This window comes from Phoxinus phoxinus (assembly GCF_949152265.1).
Source record: "Phoxinus phoxinus genome assembly, chromosome: 21".
In the NCBI taxonomy this organism is placed as follows: domain Eukaryota; kingdom Metazoa; phylum Chordata; class Actinopteri; order Cypriniformes; family Leuciscidae; genus Phoxinus; species Phoxinus phoxinus.
Window position 1 is genome coordinate 32,061,226 of NC_136896.1, and position 17,500 is coordinate 32,078,725.

General features: G+C 42.5%; 1 protein-coding gene across 1 annotated transcript in view; it reads right to left on the reverse strand.

Moving 5' to 3' along the window:
- The window catches only part of LOC306989461 (shisa family member 6), an 82,814-nt gene extending 67,919 nt beyond the window's left edge, over positions 1-14,895 (reverse strand). Inside the window, 4 exon segments of the mRNA XM_079595224.1 lie at positions 739-837; positions 13,075-13,235; positions 14,237-14,742; positions 14,744-14,895. Coding sequence (XP_079451350.1) covers positions 739-837; positions 13,075-13,235; positions 14,237-14,742; positions 14,744-14,770 — 793 coding nt within the window. The 5' untranslated portion in view covers positions 14,771-14,895.
- Between the last annotated feature and the right edge of the window lie 2,605 nt (positions 14,896-17,500).

Sequence of the window (17,500 nt, forward strand, 5' to 3'; positions counted from 1 at the left end):
AACCCCTATGAGCGAGCTGACATTGACCACTGGGACTTTTTACTGTATTTACTGTTCTATTGAAATTATGACCAAATGAAATTTAATTTTCATGTTTATCAAAGTTTATGCTAGAAAAATATGAATATTTAGGGTTTAAATGTGCATTCAATCATCTGTGGATAACAGAGTTGCGAGCTCCATTCTGGGAAGTGCCGTGTGAAGAGCCGGATCGGGATTCTCTCACGGAAACCCGGGAACAGTGGAGCGGACTGATTTCTGAAAGCTTTGAACAGTGTGTGGGAATCTCTGTATCTCCGTTCGTTTCTTGTACATGTACAACTCAAGCTTTGGCTTCTTTGGGAACTACCTTCTGGTGACACGAACTAACAAACTACTCAACATTAAAGGGTCGTGAACTGAGAATGATGATCAGTGAACTGAATTGATATGTCAGAGGCCATAAAACATGTACTATGAAACATACTGTAAGTTTCAGAACTTGAAACTTCCTTGTTTTATTGAAACCAAGCTGCCAAAGCGACTCTGTGTATTTCACTTCCGGGTTTTCATGACCTAATAGATATGCATATTTCAGCATAAGACTAAACAGACAGAAGAGCTTCAAGAACAGGATCACAGGATTTCAGATCAAGCTAGATTCAGATTCAGAGAATTTCTATCCAGCACGCTGAGAAATAAACGCTTGTTATGGACAAATGTTTTCAGTCATTTAGCAGCGATATAGAATCACGTTACCTTTGACGTGACTTCGGCCCAGCGTCACAAAGCCGGAGGAGATGAAGTTGTGCAGGTCGTGTCCGCCTCCTCGAGTGCTCTCCTTAGAGTAATGAGCTCCTGTGAAGACATGTAGAAGATCATCATCACATGTAGAAGATCACCATCACATGTAGAAGATCACCATCACATGTAGAAGATCACCATCACATGTAGAAGATCATCATCACATGTAGAAGATCACCATCACATGTAGAAGATCATCATCACATGTAGAAGATCATCATCACATGTAGAAGATCACCATCACATGTAGAAGATCACCATCACATGTAGAAGATCATCATCACATGTAGAAGACCATCATCACATGTAGAAGATCACCATCACATGTAGAAGACCATCATCACATGTAGAAGATCACCATCACATGTAGAAGATCATCATCACATGTAGAAGATCATCATCACATGTAGAAGATCATCATCACATGTAGAAGATCATCATCACATGTAGAAGATCATCATCACATGTAGAAGACCATCATCACATGTAGAAGATCACCATCACATGTAGAAGACCATCATCACATGTAGAAGATCACCATCACATGTAGAAGATCATCATCACATGTAGAAGACCATCATCACATGTAGAAGATCACCATCACATGTAGAAGACCATCATCACATGTAGAAGATCACCATCACATGTAGAAGATCATCATCACATGTAGAAGATCATCATCACATGTAGAAGATCATCATCACATGTAGAAGATCATCATCACATGTAGAAGATCACCATCACATGTAGAAGATCATCATCACATGTAGAAGATCACCATCACATGTAGAAGACCATCATCACATGTAGAAGATCATCATCACATGTAGAAGATCACCATCACATGTAGAAGACCATCATCACATGTAGAAGATCATCATCACATGTAGAAGATCATCATCACATGTAGAAGATCATCATCACATGTAGAAGATCACCATCACATGTAGAAGATCATCATCACATGTAGAAGATCATCATCACATGTAGAAGATCATCATCACATGTAGAAGACCATCATCACATGTAGAAGATCATCATCACATGTAGAAGACCATCATCACATGTAGAAGATCACCATCACATGTAGAAGATCATCATCACATGTAGAAGACCTTCATCACATGTAGAAGATCACCATCACATGTAGAAGATCACCATCACATGTAGAAGATCACCATCACATGTAGAAGATCACCATCACATGTAGAAGATCATCATCACATGTAGAAGATCACCATCACATGTAGAAGATCACCATCACATGTAGAAGATCATCATCACATGTAGAAGATCATCATCACATGTAGAAGATCACCATCACATGTAGAAGACCATCATCACATGTAGAAGACCATCATCACATGTAGAAGACCATCATCACATGTAGAAGACCATCATCACATGTAGAAGATCATCATCACATGTAGAAGACCATCATCACATGTAGAAGATCATCATCACATGTAGAAGATCACCATCACATGTAGAAGATCATCATCACATGTAGAAGACCATCATCACATGTAGAAGATCATCATCACATGTAGAAGACCATCATCACATGTAGAAGATCATCATCACATGTAGAAGACCATCATCACATGTAGAAGATCATCATCACATGTAGAAGACCATCATCACATGTAGAAGATCACCATCACATGTAGAAGATCATCATCACATGTAGAAGACCTTCATCACATGTAGAAGACCATCATCACATGTAGAAGATCATCATCACATGTAGAAGACCATCATCACATGTAGAAGACCATCATCACATGTAGAAGACCATCATCACATGTAGAAGACCATCATCACATGTAGAAGACCATCATCACATGTAGAAGATCACCATCACATGTAGAAGACCATCATCACATGTAGAAGATCATCATCACATGTAGAAGATCATCATCACATGTAGAAGACCATCATCACATGTAGAAGATCACCATCACATGTAGAAGACCATCATCACATGTAGAAGATCACCATCACATGTAGAAGACCATCATCACATGTAGAAGACCATCATCACATGTAGAAGATCATCATCACATGTAGAAGACCATCATCACATGTAGAAGACCATCATCACATGTAGAAGATCACCATCACATGTAGAAGATCATCATCACATGTAGAAGATCATCATCTCATGTAGAAGACCATCATCACATGTAGAAGACCATCATCACATGTAGAAGATCATCATCACATGTAGAAGACCATCATCACATGTAGAAGACCATCATCACATGTAGAAGACCATCATCACATGTAGAAGACCATCATCACATGTAGAAGATCATAATCACATGTAGAAGACCATCATCACATGTAGAAGATCAACATCACATGTAGAAGACCATCATCACATGTAGAAGACCATCATCACATGTAGAAGACCATCATCACATGTAGAAGATCATCATCACATGTAGAAGATCATCATCACATGTAGAAGACCTTCATCACATGTAGAAGACCATCATCACATGTAGAAGATCACCATCACATGTAGAAGATCACCATCACATGTAGAAGATCATCATCACATGTAGAAGATCATCATCACATGTAGAAGATCACCATCACATGTAGAAGATCATCATCACATGTAGAAGACCATCATCACATGTAGAAGACCATCATCACATGTAGAAGATCATCATCACATGTAGAAGATCACCATCACATGTAGAAGATCATCATCACATGTAGAAGACCTTCATCACATGTAGAAGATCACCATCACATGTAGAAGACCATCATCACATGTAGAAGACCATCATCACATGTAGAAGAACACCATCACATGTAGAAGATCATCATCACATGTAGAAGATCATCATCACATGTAGAAGATCATCATCACATGTAGAAGAACACCCGTCAGAAGCAGAGCAGGACAAATCCCCAGTGCATTTCAAGACTTATGACTTTCCATAATTCATAGGTACAGTCACCTTGTCCACACAACAGAATATTAGATGCTGGCACTGTCCGAGGTCTTGTATTAATTCCTGACGTTCTAATTATCAATGAAATAGCAGCATAACAATAACCTTGAGCACCATCTGGGAGTTTAGTGCAGCGTTCGCTCAAACATGAGCATCATATCTACATGTTTATGGGCTTTAGTGCCAGCAGATCACTGACCAATTCAAATGCTCTTCATTCACAAAACTGTTCACAATGTCCACCCAAAAGACACAAATTATGAATTCACCATTATGTTGTTTCAAACCTGTATTTCAGTTTCACTTCTCTTTCCTCTGCTGAACACAAAAGAAGATATTTTGACCAGACAGTGGATGGACCCCATTGTCTTCCATAGGAGAAGAAAAAATACCCAACTGTCTGGTTCTCGACATTCTTCAAAATATCTTGTTTTGTGTTCAGCAGAAGAAAGAAACTCATACAGGTTTGAAACAACTTTAGGGTGAGTAACTGATTACAGTATTTTTTATTTTGAAGTGAACTATTCCTTTAAGCTCTGAAACTTGCAGGATATTTTAATGGTACAAAGTCCTCGTACAGTATATGTCAAAAGATCAAAGCGAATTTTATTTCTCATGTCATAACCCTTTATTAATATATCCATCCAATAAATGCTTTCTGCATTCCTACAGGCTTTCCTGTAGCTCAAACAGTAGAGCGTAGTCGCTTGCAACGCCGAGGTCATGGGTTCGATTCCCAGAGAAAGTAAGAATTGATAAGACTGTAAATGTGTACCTTGCAATGTAATGGCGCTTTTCCATTACCAGTACCAGCTCGACTTGACTCAGCTCGGCTCGGCTCGCGTTTCGCTCCGTTTTCCATTGCATAGTACTTCCACAATAGTACCTGGTGGTCGTCATAGCGACGCGACACACACCCGCTACCCACACACACAGGACAATGGAGGAAATCGAGTGTATGCTGTTTTACATAATATTAGTAATGGGTATATCACGCAATCTCTGGCAAAACTATTTAAAAATGCCGGGGTTATTCAGGATACTCCGTCTGGCGCGTGCAATGATGGCGCAGTGAATAGTGCCGATTCTCGCTGACCAATCAGCAGTCTCCCGTGTGTCACGTCACGTTTTAGTATCGCCTCAGCTCGCCTCGGCTCGCTTAGAACCTCGCCGGAGGTGATACGAAAAAAAGTACCTGGAAGCAGGTACTGGTACAACTTTTACACAGTGGAAAACCAAACAGAGGCGATTCGAGTCGAGGTGAGGCGAGCCAAGGCGAGCTGGTACTGTGCAGTGGAAAAGCGCCAAAAGTCGCTTTGGATAAAAGCGTCTGCAAAATGCATAAACATAAATAAATCCAACACTATTTAAAATCAACAAGGTGTGTTTTTCACAGCTAAGCAAGAAGCTCAACAGGAAGTACAAGGCTGAGGAAGCAAAAGGTTGAGCTGTAGGAAACACGAGTTAAAATGTTGTTTACAGAGTCTGTCAGATACTCATACTGAGAGCCAGATTGTTCAAAGATGCTTCTGCTTCGGATCACTAGGAACAGTTGGACAAACAGAAAACAACAACACAACACTGAGGTAAGAGTAAGACCTGACACAGTCCTCTGAATCAAATAACTCAACATGAGGCAGGGGTACAGAACGCAATAAACTTCTCTCGCTCGAACCCCCAAGAACCTCAAGCATCTCTTGCTCAGGTGAGCCGCCTTGCTGAGAATTCATTATGCGCTGCCGTTACTGACTATGAACCTGAATTTAACAGGCTGATATTTTGCACCCCTAAGGAAATCCCCAAAAGTGCTCAGAGAATCTGAGATGCAGTTTAAATGAAAATGGCTTCAGAGCCGGAAACCATTAGCGAGAGTCCTTGAAGCCACGCTTTGACCCGCGTGTGTTCGAGGAGAAACAGTGTGTGTGTGTGTGTGTGTGTGTGTGTGTGTGTGTGTGTGTGTGTGTGTGTGTGTGTGTGTGTGTGTGTGTGTGTGTGTTTGAGGAGAAACACTGTCTGTGTGAAGATGATGCTGAGGCCTTGCAAACCACAGGGAGAAATACACTCAGACTTTATGGCCCGTCCAACTTTGATATTAATTGCTAAGTGTAGCGATGAGGAGGCTATAAGTTAAAAAATGTGTAGAGCTGTATCATTATGAAATTGCCCATTGGCACTCCACATCTTAATTAAACTAATTACATCATAGTTTAATAAGCCAGACAAATTTTATGCATGCAATGCTGATCTCTTAAAGCAATATTTGAGCAAATACACACAAACGCCTACAGAAATGCATTCACTGCGCTTCTTTCTTTCTTTCTTCCCTTATTTTGGCAGAAAGGCTGTGTTATTATTTGTTCAGGGATATTTCTAATCTAATATATTATGCATGCATGTTTCTCACTGTCAAATTTTTCTGTAGTCACTTGAGATTCAGTGTAAATCCCTCTATAAGCAAAGCATTTTTTACACTTCGTCACGGCTGCCATTTTAAAACAATATTCTGTATGATTTGATAAAGAGAGTCCAGTTGTGTTTCATAGCATAAAAAATAATTCACACACAGTGAAAACCAAGATCATGTTGTAAACATAATTTTGGACTAAAGTCTTTCCCTGCAGTAAACGCTCTTGTGCATCAGTGCGTGCGTGAACATGCATTTTCTCTGTGAGTTGATTCAGTTCACAGCACTGCAATTACACACGCTTCTGTGGAGGCCGTCACTGGCCCTTAACATCGACCCGGGACCGGCCCACTCCCTGAGGAAAACACTGGCCCTTAACATCGACCCGGGACCGGCCCGCTCCCTGAGGAAAACACTGGTCTCGCTGACCGGGAATGAGATGTTGACAAGACAAAGTCCCCCAGAACATGAATGCAACACACACAGCTGCGTACATGTGAAGGGTTTCATACAAGCTCAGCTCAACTTTTGGAATAATGCTGATTACCACAAAAGGAATTTAGAGTAAAAACAAAGACTAATTCTGAAAAAGCACAAATCTGTCTTACACTGAGCCACTTACGATAGAAGTGCATGGGTCAAAATATAAACTCTGTTTAATAGTGTAGCCACAACACATAATTTATATTATACATATTATCCTTGTGTAGCAGATAATTCCAATTATGCCTTCACTGCCATGACAACATAACGACTAAAACCCCAAACCGACCATGAAAATGATGAGAACAACTTTGCAGCTCAAATAATACAAACAGAAGAAGGATGCAAGTGCTGTTTTATAATTATAAGCATCACATTTTTGTGTTTAAATCCTCCAAAATTGGCCTCACTGTAACCCAACATTTGGAGGGAAAAAATGTTTTTGCTTTTGCGGTCATCATCATCATCATCATCGTCATTATGCCACAAATGCTGCCAAACTCGTATTGCAACAGCTAATGACCTCCGCTGCCATATCGACCCTGATCCCAGGTCAGGGGTCAAGTGCTCTCATTTACGTCATCCTGCACTTCAAGGTCACTTTGTAATGAGGATAAGGAAAACATGCAGTATAAATCTCCCTTAAAGTGCTTTATAAGGGGTTTCAGGAGCTATAGATCTGCAAGAGAGATTGGTGTTCAACATAAATCTCCTTCGGTTTGTGGTTGTTGCCATATGAGTGACATTTATCTCCCTTAAGTCAAAGCTGCCATTTGTGTGATCATAACTCATGAGAATGTCCAACAAAGTCCCTCCGTGACCTTGAACATAATGAAATTCAGCGCCGCCTTCAATCTCAGCACGGCAGAGAGGAACGGCTCATCCGTAATGGCATGAGAAGTCAGTGGCAGATCACATGACAAGAACCAGCAATTTTGCGTTTGCCCAGAAAGCAATTTTGCGTTTAAAAGACGTCTAATAGCCGTCCAAACACAGTCCTAACGTCTAATAGCCGTCCAAACACAGCCCTAACGTCTAATAGCCGTCCAAACACAGTCCTAACGTCTAATAGCCGTCCAAACACAGCCCTAACGTCTAATAGCCGTCCAAACACAGTCCTAACGTCTAATAGCCGTCCAAACACAGTCCTAACGTCTAATAGCCGTCCAAACACAGCCCTAACGTCTAATAGCCGTCCAAACACAGTCCTAACGTCTAATAGCCGTCCAAACACAGTCCTAACGTCTAATAGCCGTCCAAACACAGTCCTAACGTCTAATAGCCGTCCAAACACAGTCCTAACGTCTAATAGCCGTCCAAACACAGCCCTAACGTCTAATAGCCGTCCAAACACAGTCCTAACGTCTAATAGCCGTCCAAACACAGTCCTAACGTCTAATAGCCGTCCAAACACAGCCCTAACGTCTAATAGCCGTCCAAACACAGCCCTAACGTCTAATAGCCGTCCAAACACAGTCCTAACGTCTAATAGCCGTCCAAACACAGCCCTAACGTCTAATAGCCGTCCAAACACAGTCCTAACGTCTAATAGCCGTCCAAACACAGTCCTAACGTCTAATAGCCGTCCAAACACAGCCCTAACGTCTAATAGCCGTCCAAACACAGTCCTAACGTCTAATAGCCGTCCAAACACAGTCCTAACGTCTAATAGCCGTCCAAACACAGTCCTAACGTCTAATAGCCGTCCAAACACAGCCCTAACGTCTAATAGCCGTCCAAACACAGTCCTAACGTCTAATAGCCGTCCAAACACAGTCCTAACGTCTAATAGCCGTCCAAACACAGCCCTAGCGTCTAATAGCCGTCCAAACACAGTCCTAACGTCTAATAGCCGTCCAAACACAGCCCTAACGTCTAATAGCCGTCCAAACACAGTCCTAACGTCTAATAGCCGTCCAAACACAGTCCTAACGTCTAATAGCCGTCCAAACACAGCCCTAACGTCTAATAGCCGTCCAAACACAGTCCTAACGTCTAATAGCCGTCCAAACACAGTCCTAACGTCTAATAGCCGTCCAAACACAGTCCTAACGTCTAATAGCCGTCCAAACACAGCCCTAACGTCTAATAGCCGTCCAAACACAGTCCTAACGTCTAATAGCCGTCCAAACACAGTCCTAACGTCTAATAGCCGTCCAAACACAGTCCTAACGTCTAATAGCCGTCCAAACACAGCCCTAACGTCTAAAACAAGGCGAAATTTGGGCTGTCAGTGAAAATGTAATAGACGTCTAAACCAGAGCCCAAGAATAGACTAGTCATCAATTACATAACATCGGGCCTCATTCACCAACCGTTCTTACAAAGAAATGTGTTCTTAAACCCCACTTACGCACTTTTTACGAAGATTCGGACATTCACTAATTTTCTTATCTTGGATTTGTTCTTAGCTAAGAACAAAATCTACGCACACTCAAGAGCACTCTTACGCACATTTGAGTTATGACAGTTTCCTCCAAATAATTGGTTACTGCATGTTATTTGACTCTAAAGTCGTTTATACTGATAGTATTTTACTGTAATGTATTTCTGATCATTTGATGAAAAAAAAAGGTATGCAAAGAAACACTAACACTGCAATTTACATGGGATTCATCAATCCTGAGAACACAGGTGCGAACAATTCTGTCATTTAAGAACATCATGAATCCGACGTAGACTCTTCTTAGCAAGTTTAAGTGCAAAGTTAAGATAATTCTTAGGAAGATATTGGGGAATGAGGCCCAATGAGTGAAGAAATGAAACCAGTCCTCTTGTAATCACAGTTTACTTTGCTTACATGATGAAATATCATACATTATTTTGGCAAAAATCGCATGAGTAACACTTTACTTGCAGGGGTGTGCATAAGACTGACATGACACCTTCATAATCATGACACGTCATTAATATGAAGGAGTTTATGACAACTGGCATTAAGTGTCATTCGCTCAATTATGACATTTTTAATGCAAATATGACAATGTTTGAGATGTCTTTGTTATGACAACTTCACATAAACCAATACATCATAACATGTCAGTGTCTTGGTAATAACAAGCTTTGAGAGTTAACCTACTCAAAGCTGGACTATATCGGGTCTATAGTTAACCTACTCATAGCTGGACAATATCAGGTCTATAGTTAACCTACTCAAAGCTGGACTATAACAGGTCTATAGTTAACCTACTCATAGCTGGACTATAACAGGTCTATAGTTAACCTACTCATAGCTGGACTATAACGGGTCTATAGTTAACCTACTCAAAGCTGGACTATATCAGGTCTATAGTTAACCTACTCATAGCTGGACTATAACAGGTCTATAGTTAACCTACTCAAAGCTGGACTATATCAGGTCTATAGTTAACCTACTCAAAGCTGGACTATATCAGGTCTATAGTTAACCTACTCAAAGCTGGACTATAACAGGTCTATAGTTAACCTACTCAAAGCTGGACTATATCAGGTCTATAGTTAACCTACTCAAAGCTGGACTATATCAGGTCTATAGTTAACCTACTCATAGCTGGACTATAACAGGTCTATAGTTAACCTACTCAAAGCTGGACTATATCAGGTCTATAGTTAACCTACTCAAAGCTGGACTATATCAGGTCTATAGTTAACCTACTCATAGCTGGACTATAACGGGTCTATAGTTAACCTACTCATAGCTGGACTATAATGGGTCTATAGTTAACCTACTCAAAGCTGGACTATATCAGGTCTATAGTTAACCTACTCATAGCTGGACTATAACGGGTCTATAGTTAACCTACTCATAGCTGGACTATAATGGGTCTATAGTTAACCTACTCAAAGCTGGACTATAACGGGTCTATAGTTAACCTACTCATAGCTTGACTATATCAGGTCTATAGTTAACCTACTCAAAGCTGGACTATATCAGGTCTATAGTTAACCTACTCATAGCTGGACTATAACGGGTCTATAGTTAACCTACTCATAGCTGGACTATAATGGGTCTATAGTTAACCTACTCATAGCTGGACTATATCGGGTCTATAGTTAACCTACTCATAGCTGGACTATAACAGGTCTATAGTTAACCTACTCATAGCTGGACTATATCGGGTCTATAGTTAACCTACTCATAGCTGGACTATAACGGGTCTATAGTTAACCTACTCATAGCTGGACTATATCGGGTCTATAGTTAACCTACTCATAGCTGGACTATAACGGGTCTATAGTTAACCTACTCATAGCTGGACAATATCGGGTCTATAGTTAACCTACTCAAAGCTGGACTATAACGGGTCTATAGTTAACCTACTCATAGCTGGACTATATCGGGTCTATAGTTAACCTACTCATAGCTGGACTATAATGGGTCTATAGTTAACCTACTCATAGCTGGACTATATCGGGTCTATAGTTAACCTACTCATAGCTGGACTATATCAGGTCTATAGTTAACCTACTCATAGCTGGACTAAATCGGGTCTATAGTTAACCTACTCATAGCTGGACTAAATCGGGTCTATAGTTAAAGGGGGGGTAAAATACGTAGTTTCAGTCAATCTCATGTTAATCTTGAGTACCTATAGAGTAATAGTGCGTCCTTCATATCTCCAAAAAGTCTTTAGTTTCATCATATTTATAAAATAAAAATACAGCTTTCCGATTCTAACCGGAAAAAGCCGAGGTCCTTGATTCTGGGCGTGGGCGGAGCTATAGAGTCAAGCGGGAGCGCCCGGGAAGGTTTGCTTATTATCGATCGTGGTGCGGTAGGCCATATTACAATAGTATTTGGTTTGCAAATCCAGCGACGACCTGGGCCTTGTTAATAAAACATTCGTCACTGAAATGACCAGAACACAAAACCGCACTTGCCACACTCCTTTGCTGTCCCGGAAATACAAACTGCATCCACTGTTCCAGTAACACTGGGTTCTTTGGGAAGCTGAACAAGGTAAACTTTCCCTCACATCCCAAAACACACTTTTTTGGAGACATTCTTGACATCAACCATTCCTATTTAGCGCTGCTGATGATGATTTCCGGTAGTAGCGCGTCGATGCATAGATATTATATAGAGATATATGATGTCTATGCGTCGATGAGCGCGGTCTTTCTCTCCTCTGGTCGACGTGTGCGTGAACGCGCTTTTCCGAGAGCAATGCTCATATAAGGAGTTCCACTCTGGTCTACGTCATTAGATCTACGATAGAAAAAAAACAGCCGAAACGTGTTGCAATCCGGAAGTATGATTTTCAGCACAGAAATTCTCTGTTATTCGTTCAAAATAACTTTTCAAACTTTGGCCATTATTAGCATGAGAATCCATCTCTTTAACACTGTAAACAACTCTGAATACATGAAACACCATTGTACCCCCCCTTTAACCTGCTCATAGCTGGACTATATCGGGTCTATAGTTAACCTAGACGGAGAAATGACGGCTATTACTTGCTGGGATGCGTCTGGAACACGGTCTTCAGCGCAACACATGCCGTCCAACACGAGCCCCTGATACTCATGCTCACATTAGCCAATATCACAACTGTGACTGAAGCGTGTCCAAAGCCTATCCAGTGTCCTACAGAGACGGCATCATAGGAGGTGCAGATGCAAACACTCTTCCAAACGTAGCTTGTTTAGTTAAGATGCCAAGTCTGATGTCTCACTTTGCCAAAAAACTCAGACTGCAATCCCAGAGTACATGCATTCAAGAAAGAAAAAATATCCAAGATGGCAGACGAGACAAGAGAAATGCTTTACAAATAATAATAATAAAAAATTCCTGCTAAGAAATATCTATTAAAAAAAGTTCAGTGTAATTAAAAACATTGTTATTTGTTCATGCTATGTTTTTATGATTATGTAGATTGTTCCAAATCGTCCACTTGGGGAAATTTAATTCAATATCCAGCAATATTATTGATCTCCTGACAGCATTATATGAGAACTGAGCTGGACGATGACATCACGGTTAAATATAAATATAAATGAACTTTCCTGCTTTCCTGTAGCTCATTGGTAAGAGCATTGCGTTAACAACGCAAGTTTGTGGGTTCGATCCCAGGGGATTGCGCATACCTATGTATAAATTTATAGGATAATGCAATGTAAGTCGCTTTGGATAAAAGCGTCTGCCAAATGCATAAATGTAAATGTAAAAACTAAATTAATAACTTTTTTACAGCAGAAATGAGCATCACTGAACTTAAGCTGGACTGTGCCGCTATTCTCTTCTGGAAACTGCTGCATTATTTCCCTGTGATCTCCGTAAAGCGGCTCTGAACACTCTGTGCTGTAAAGCGCTGGATAGATAAAGCTGACGAGACTGGCGAGGTTGTGTGACGGTTAGGATCACCAGCTTTCAGAACAGAGCTCCGGTAAATCCAGTGTTTCATTAAAGTGACCCACGCCTGGGAGAACCACAGATGTTAGACGGGCTTCACTCACCGTGGTTGGACTTGGAGCTGTGGACGGGGGTGTAGTGGTTTTTGGAGCCCGTCCGCTGTGGCGTGTCGTCTTTGGAGGAGCTGTTCAGCGCAGCAAAGTTCTCACAGTCGTACTGAGATATAGGAATCGGTCCTTGTTGTCTGAGTATATCTGCAAGAGCTCTGTGGAGAAGCGGAGAACACATCAGCTCACAGCGTTCAGGTGAAGGGTCACCTCCAGATACTCTACTCTGACTGGATTTGTAGAGAAAGAAAGAAAGGTCTATAAATAAGTGTTAATCATCAGCGAGCCTCGTCTCAATCTGCACCTGGAAACACTGGAAGCCCAGAGGATCTGAACTCAGTTCATTCTGTTCATGTTTACCGTCACCTGAGAAATTCAATTATTTTTGCATTAGTTACCCAGCAGTGGCTGAAGAGTCCACAGCACTGTCATATTACATACATTCTCTGTTTGTTTGTTTGTTTGTTTGTTTGTTTGTTTGCTTGTGCGTTCCAGTGTGGACTATATAATACAGGCCAGTTTTTAGCAGATATCGTTTTCAAAGCAAGAGCAAGACGTCTGACTAAATAAAGTTTTATACGTTCACCTGTGACCACGTAATGTTTATCGAAAGTTCTTCCACCCAGACATTCACATGGGATAAAGGAAGAAACGTTGCGATTCTGCAGTATATCATCACATTATTCTACACTCTCAAAAATAACGGTGGTTTTGCAGCAATGCAACAAAAGGACCAAAAAACAGATGTGAGATAATAGACATTATGAAACCACAGATTAAGGAACGTGATTTTCCATTCACATCTAATATATCCAAATCCCAAACTAGAGATGGAGGGAACAGTGCAATTAAAACATTCTGAAGCTCTTTTCATCAGAGCGGCCAATAATAACCAGTGGACACGGATGCTGTGAATCTGGCCAGACTGAAGCGTTGCGGACCCCGAGCGCTCTCACGCAGACACTACACGAGGCTGTGTGCTTGGCTCTAGAGCCACTGGTGCATACTAAACTCTGCTTGCAATTTTGCTCACACACACAGCCCTGTAAGAGTGTGTAACAACACTGCAGATGGCCAGATCTCCAGTCCACACGCGTTCCAGAATATGAGCATCTAGTTATGAACTGCAGTTTTAGGAGACTGAAGGTGCGCTGCTCACCTGTGAATGTTCATTTCCTGAGGAGGTTGTGTTGCTTTGTCATAAGCGACTTTAGTGGAAACCCCAAGGACTATAATAAAAGCGATGACCCCACAGGTGATGTAGACCGCGGTGTTGGTTTGGTCCATGCTTGGGTCGTAAGTATCACCTGTTGGGGTGGGTGAAGGGGGCACAGTTTTCACCCAGTCGGGCTTGTGGTAGTTCTTGCATGTTCTCTGGTCTAACCGGTTGCCTTTAAACTGGCAGCAGAAGCGCAGGTAGCAGGACCCGCAACAGTACCGGTGATCGGTGTTATTGCACTCGAACTCCTTGTCGAACTGGCCGCTCACGTCGTAGTAGCCGAGGCAGGTCTCGTGCGCGCGCGCCTGGGTGACGCGCTGCGTGGACGCGGGCGTCGCGACGGTGGTTCCGTTCAGTTCCTTCGGTTTCTGCGTTCTCTTGGGCGCAGGTTTGGCTCGTTTGGCAGTCAGGGTGCAGAACACGTTGAGCGGGTCCAGATAAATGAGGCAGCAGCAGAAAGTGTCGAATCCCCATGGCGCGGGCGCGATCGGGAACGCTCGCGGTGGCTTCGGCTTCAGGCGCGTTGATCCTCTGAGGTCCGCATGCCTGATGATGTGCAGATTCCGATGAAAGGCGCCATTCATTCACTGAGATATCCTCCCCGCATCCTGGTTTAGTCAGTCACTGGGCGTCACTGGATCTCCGACGAGCTCCTGTCAAACCAGCCTTTACACGTCACCATCCATCTCGCTCTGGAAGAAGTGGAGACGAACTTAATTGTTAGATAATTAAATGATGAGACACTAACTCTGACTAAATGAATCAGACTAAAACGAGCTCACTCGCAGCATTGCCAGATTTCTTTCTATTAGCCATGTTGTTGTTGTTGTTTTACTCATGGGAAATATTTTATCTATCATCGCATTTCTTGTAGGTACATTCTGTTCCCGGTTTTTAAACTGCATGGCATTATATCGCTCTGATGTGGCAACCGATGTGCCTGATTTACAGTTGCATGTGCAGTCGATGCATCATAGAAAACTATAGGGACAATAACATCACTTTACATGGAAAACAATCGGATGCATTAAAAGCTATTTTATTTTGACTTCGATTGTGGATTTTTTTCTATGAATGCTTCTGTATATATATAGCCTACACATTGCTTTTCTAATCATTTCCTTACATAAGCTAAACATCTTGATAACAATATATAAACAATAAATTCGCGTTCCAAATTGATCAACACGTATATTACTGGGTTTTTTCATCGCTTTTATGCGGTTACATAATGCAGTCATCCTTCCTCAGCACTTACCGTGACTCTCTGCTTCAGTCGGGTGTGTGGAGTGTGTGTGGCAGTCAGTCTCCTGTCCCGAACACACTCACACACTCACTGACGGTCCGCCTACAGTCTCTCGGCTCTCTCTCTCTCTCTCTCTCCTCTCTCTCTCTCACTCACACACACACACACACACACACACACACACACCACACACACACACACACACACACAAACACACACACTACACACACACACACACACACACACACACACACACACACACTCACTCACTCACTCACACACACACACACACACACACACACACACACTCACACACACACACACACACACACACTCTCTCTCTCTCTCTCTCTCTCACACACACACACACACACACACACTCACACACACACACACACAAACACACACACACACACACACACACACACACACACACACACTCTCTCTCTCTCTCTCTCTCTCTCTCTTTCTCTCGGTCTTAATTTCCTCCCTACACACATCGCCACACCTATTCATCAGCTCTTATTACGTGCCATTTGATAGTTGCAAAGCCTTTTTATATGAATAGGACATTGCATGGATTTATTTCATCTGTGTGCGGAAAGTGCTGAACAAAATCTGCAAACAGCACTGAATAGATTTTCTTCAGCAGCCTGAATCCTATCTCTCACTCCTGCACACACTCATTGATTTCAGTTCCTGCAGACTTTTTGCCAGTCCTGGAAATCAGCAGTCATATGAAGTCACTCGAAGCATTAAAGGTTGTTGTGTGTCAGAGTGAAGGAATACATGTGCGCTGTCCTGGATTATGTGTGTTCAGGACTCTCTGTATATTCAGTCTAGCTGTTCTCTGTCACATGAATCGCTCCTTTGCCCCTTAAAGCTGACATGTTAAGCCCATTTTCACAAGATGTAATATAAATCTATGGAGTTCCCAGGATGTGTCTGAAATTTCAGCTCAAAATACCCCCAGATCATTTATTATAGTTTATCAAATTTGCCCCTTTGTGGGTGTGAGCAAAAACACGCCGTTTTTGTGTGTGTCGCTTTAAATGCAAATGAGCTGTTGCTCCGCCTCCGTTCGGAAGAGGGCGGCCTTTACACGAGCTTCAGAAACGTCTCGGGTTACGACTCTGCGTCGAGAATCGACACTTTGGGGAACGCCTTCAGCGTGACGCGTCTGAAGCCGTATGGAACTAGTCCAATCTCGATTGGTGTTGCGTTAGGACGTCGCATGTGGCGGCGATGCGGAAGCTATAAAAGAACGCCGGATGATAACAGCGTCAGCTTCTGATTGGTCGAAGCAAGTCGTTCTCAGGAGGTTTTGGTTTGTTGGTTTGTTTAGAGGCAGGGGAACCCTTCTTAGGTGACCCAAAACACACAAGCAGCAATATACAACCGGGAACAATATAGCTTAGCTTGATCAGCCGCGCATGCGGTGGAGGATGGAAAGCCTGAAGAATTATAGACCGTGCCACAGTTGTAGGGTCTAGGCTGGAGAATGGCTCTCACTCTACCAGGAGCGAACCCGAGGCAAGAGGGAGCAACGGACAGCGCCTGAACTCGACAGGGCCGCAACGTTTCCGAGCAGACACTGCGATTTGCGTTCGCTGGAGACCAATACGCCCGAAACGCCGGTGGCGGCGGGAAGCAAACATCGATTTCCTGATTTAAGGGAACCAGCCTCTCGGGACTGATTTTGTGTATTATTCAAAATTCGTTCTCGATCCCCTGAAGTGTCCGGCAGGGTTTGAAACAGTTATCGATGTGCGGACGCGAGCGCTGTCTGGCCGCAAGTCTGTAGGGAACAAAGAGCAGCGTGCGTTCACTGGAAATCAATGTGTCTCGAAGCGCACTTAACGGCGGGATACAGACACTGATTTGCTGAGGGCTCCGCGGAGCAGCGATTCTCGCTCATCCCGCCACGGGGGGACAGCCCTGCTTTTTCCGTCTCGTTA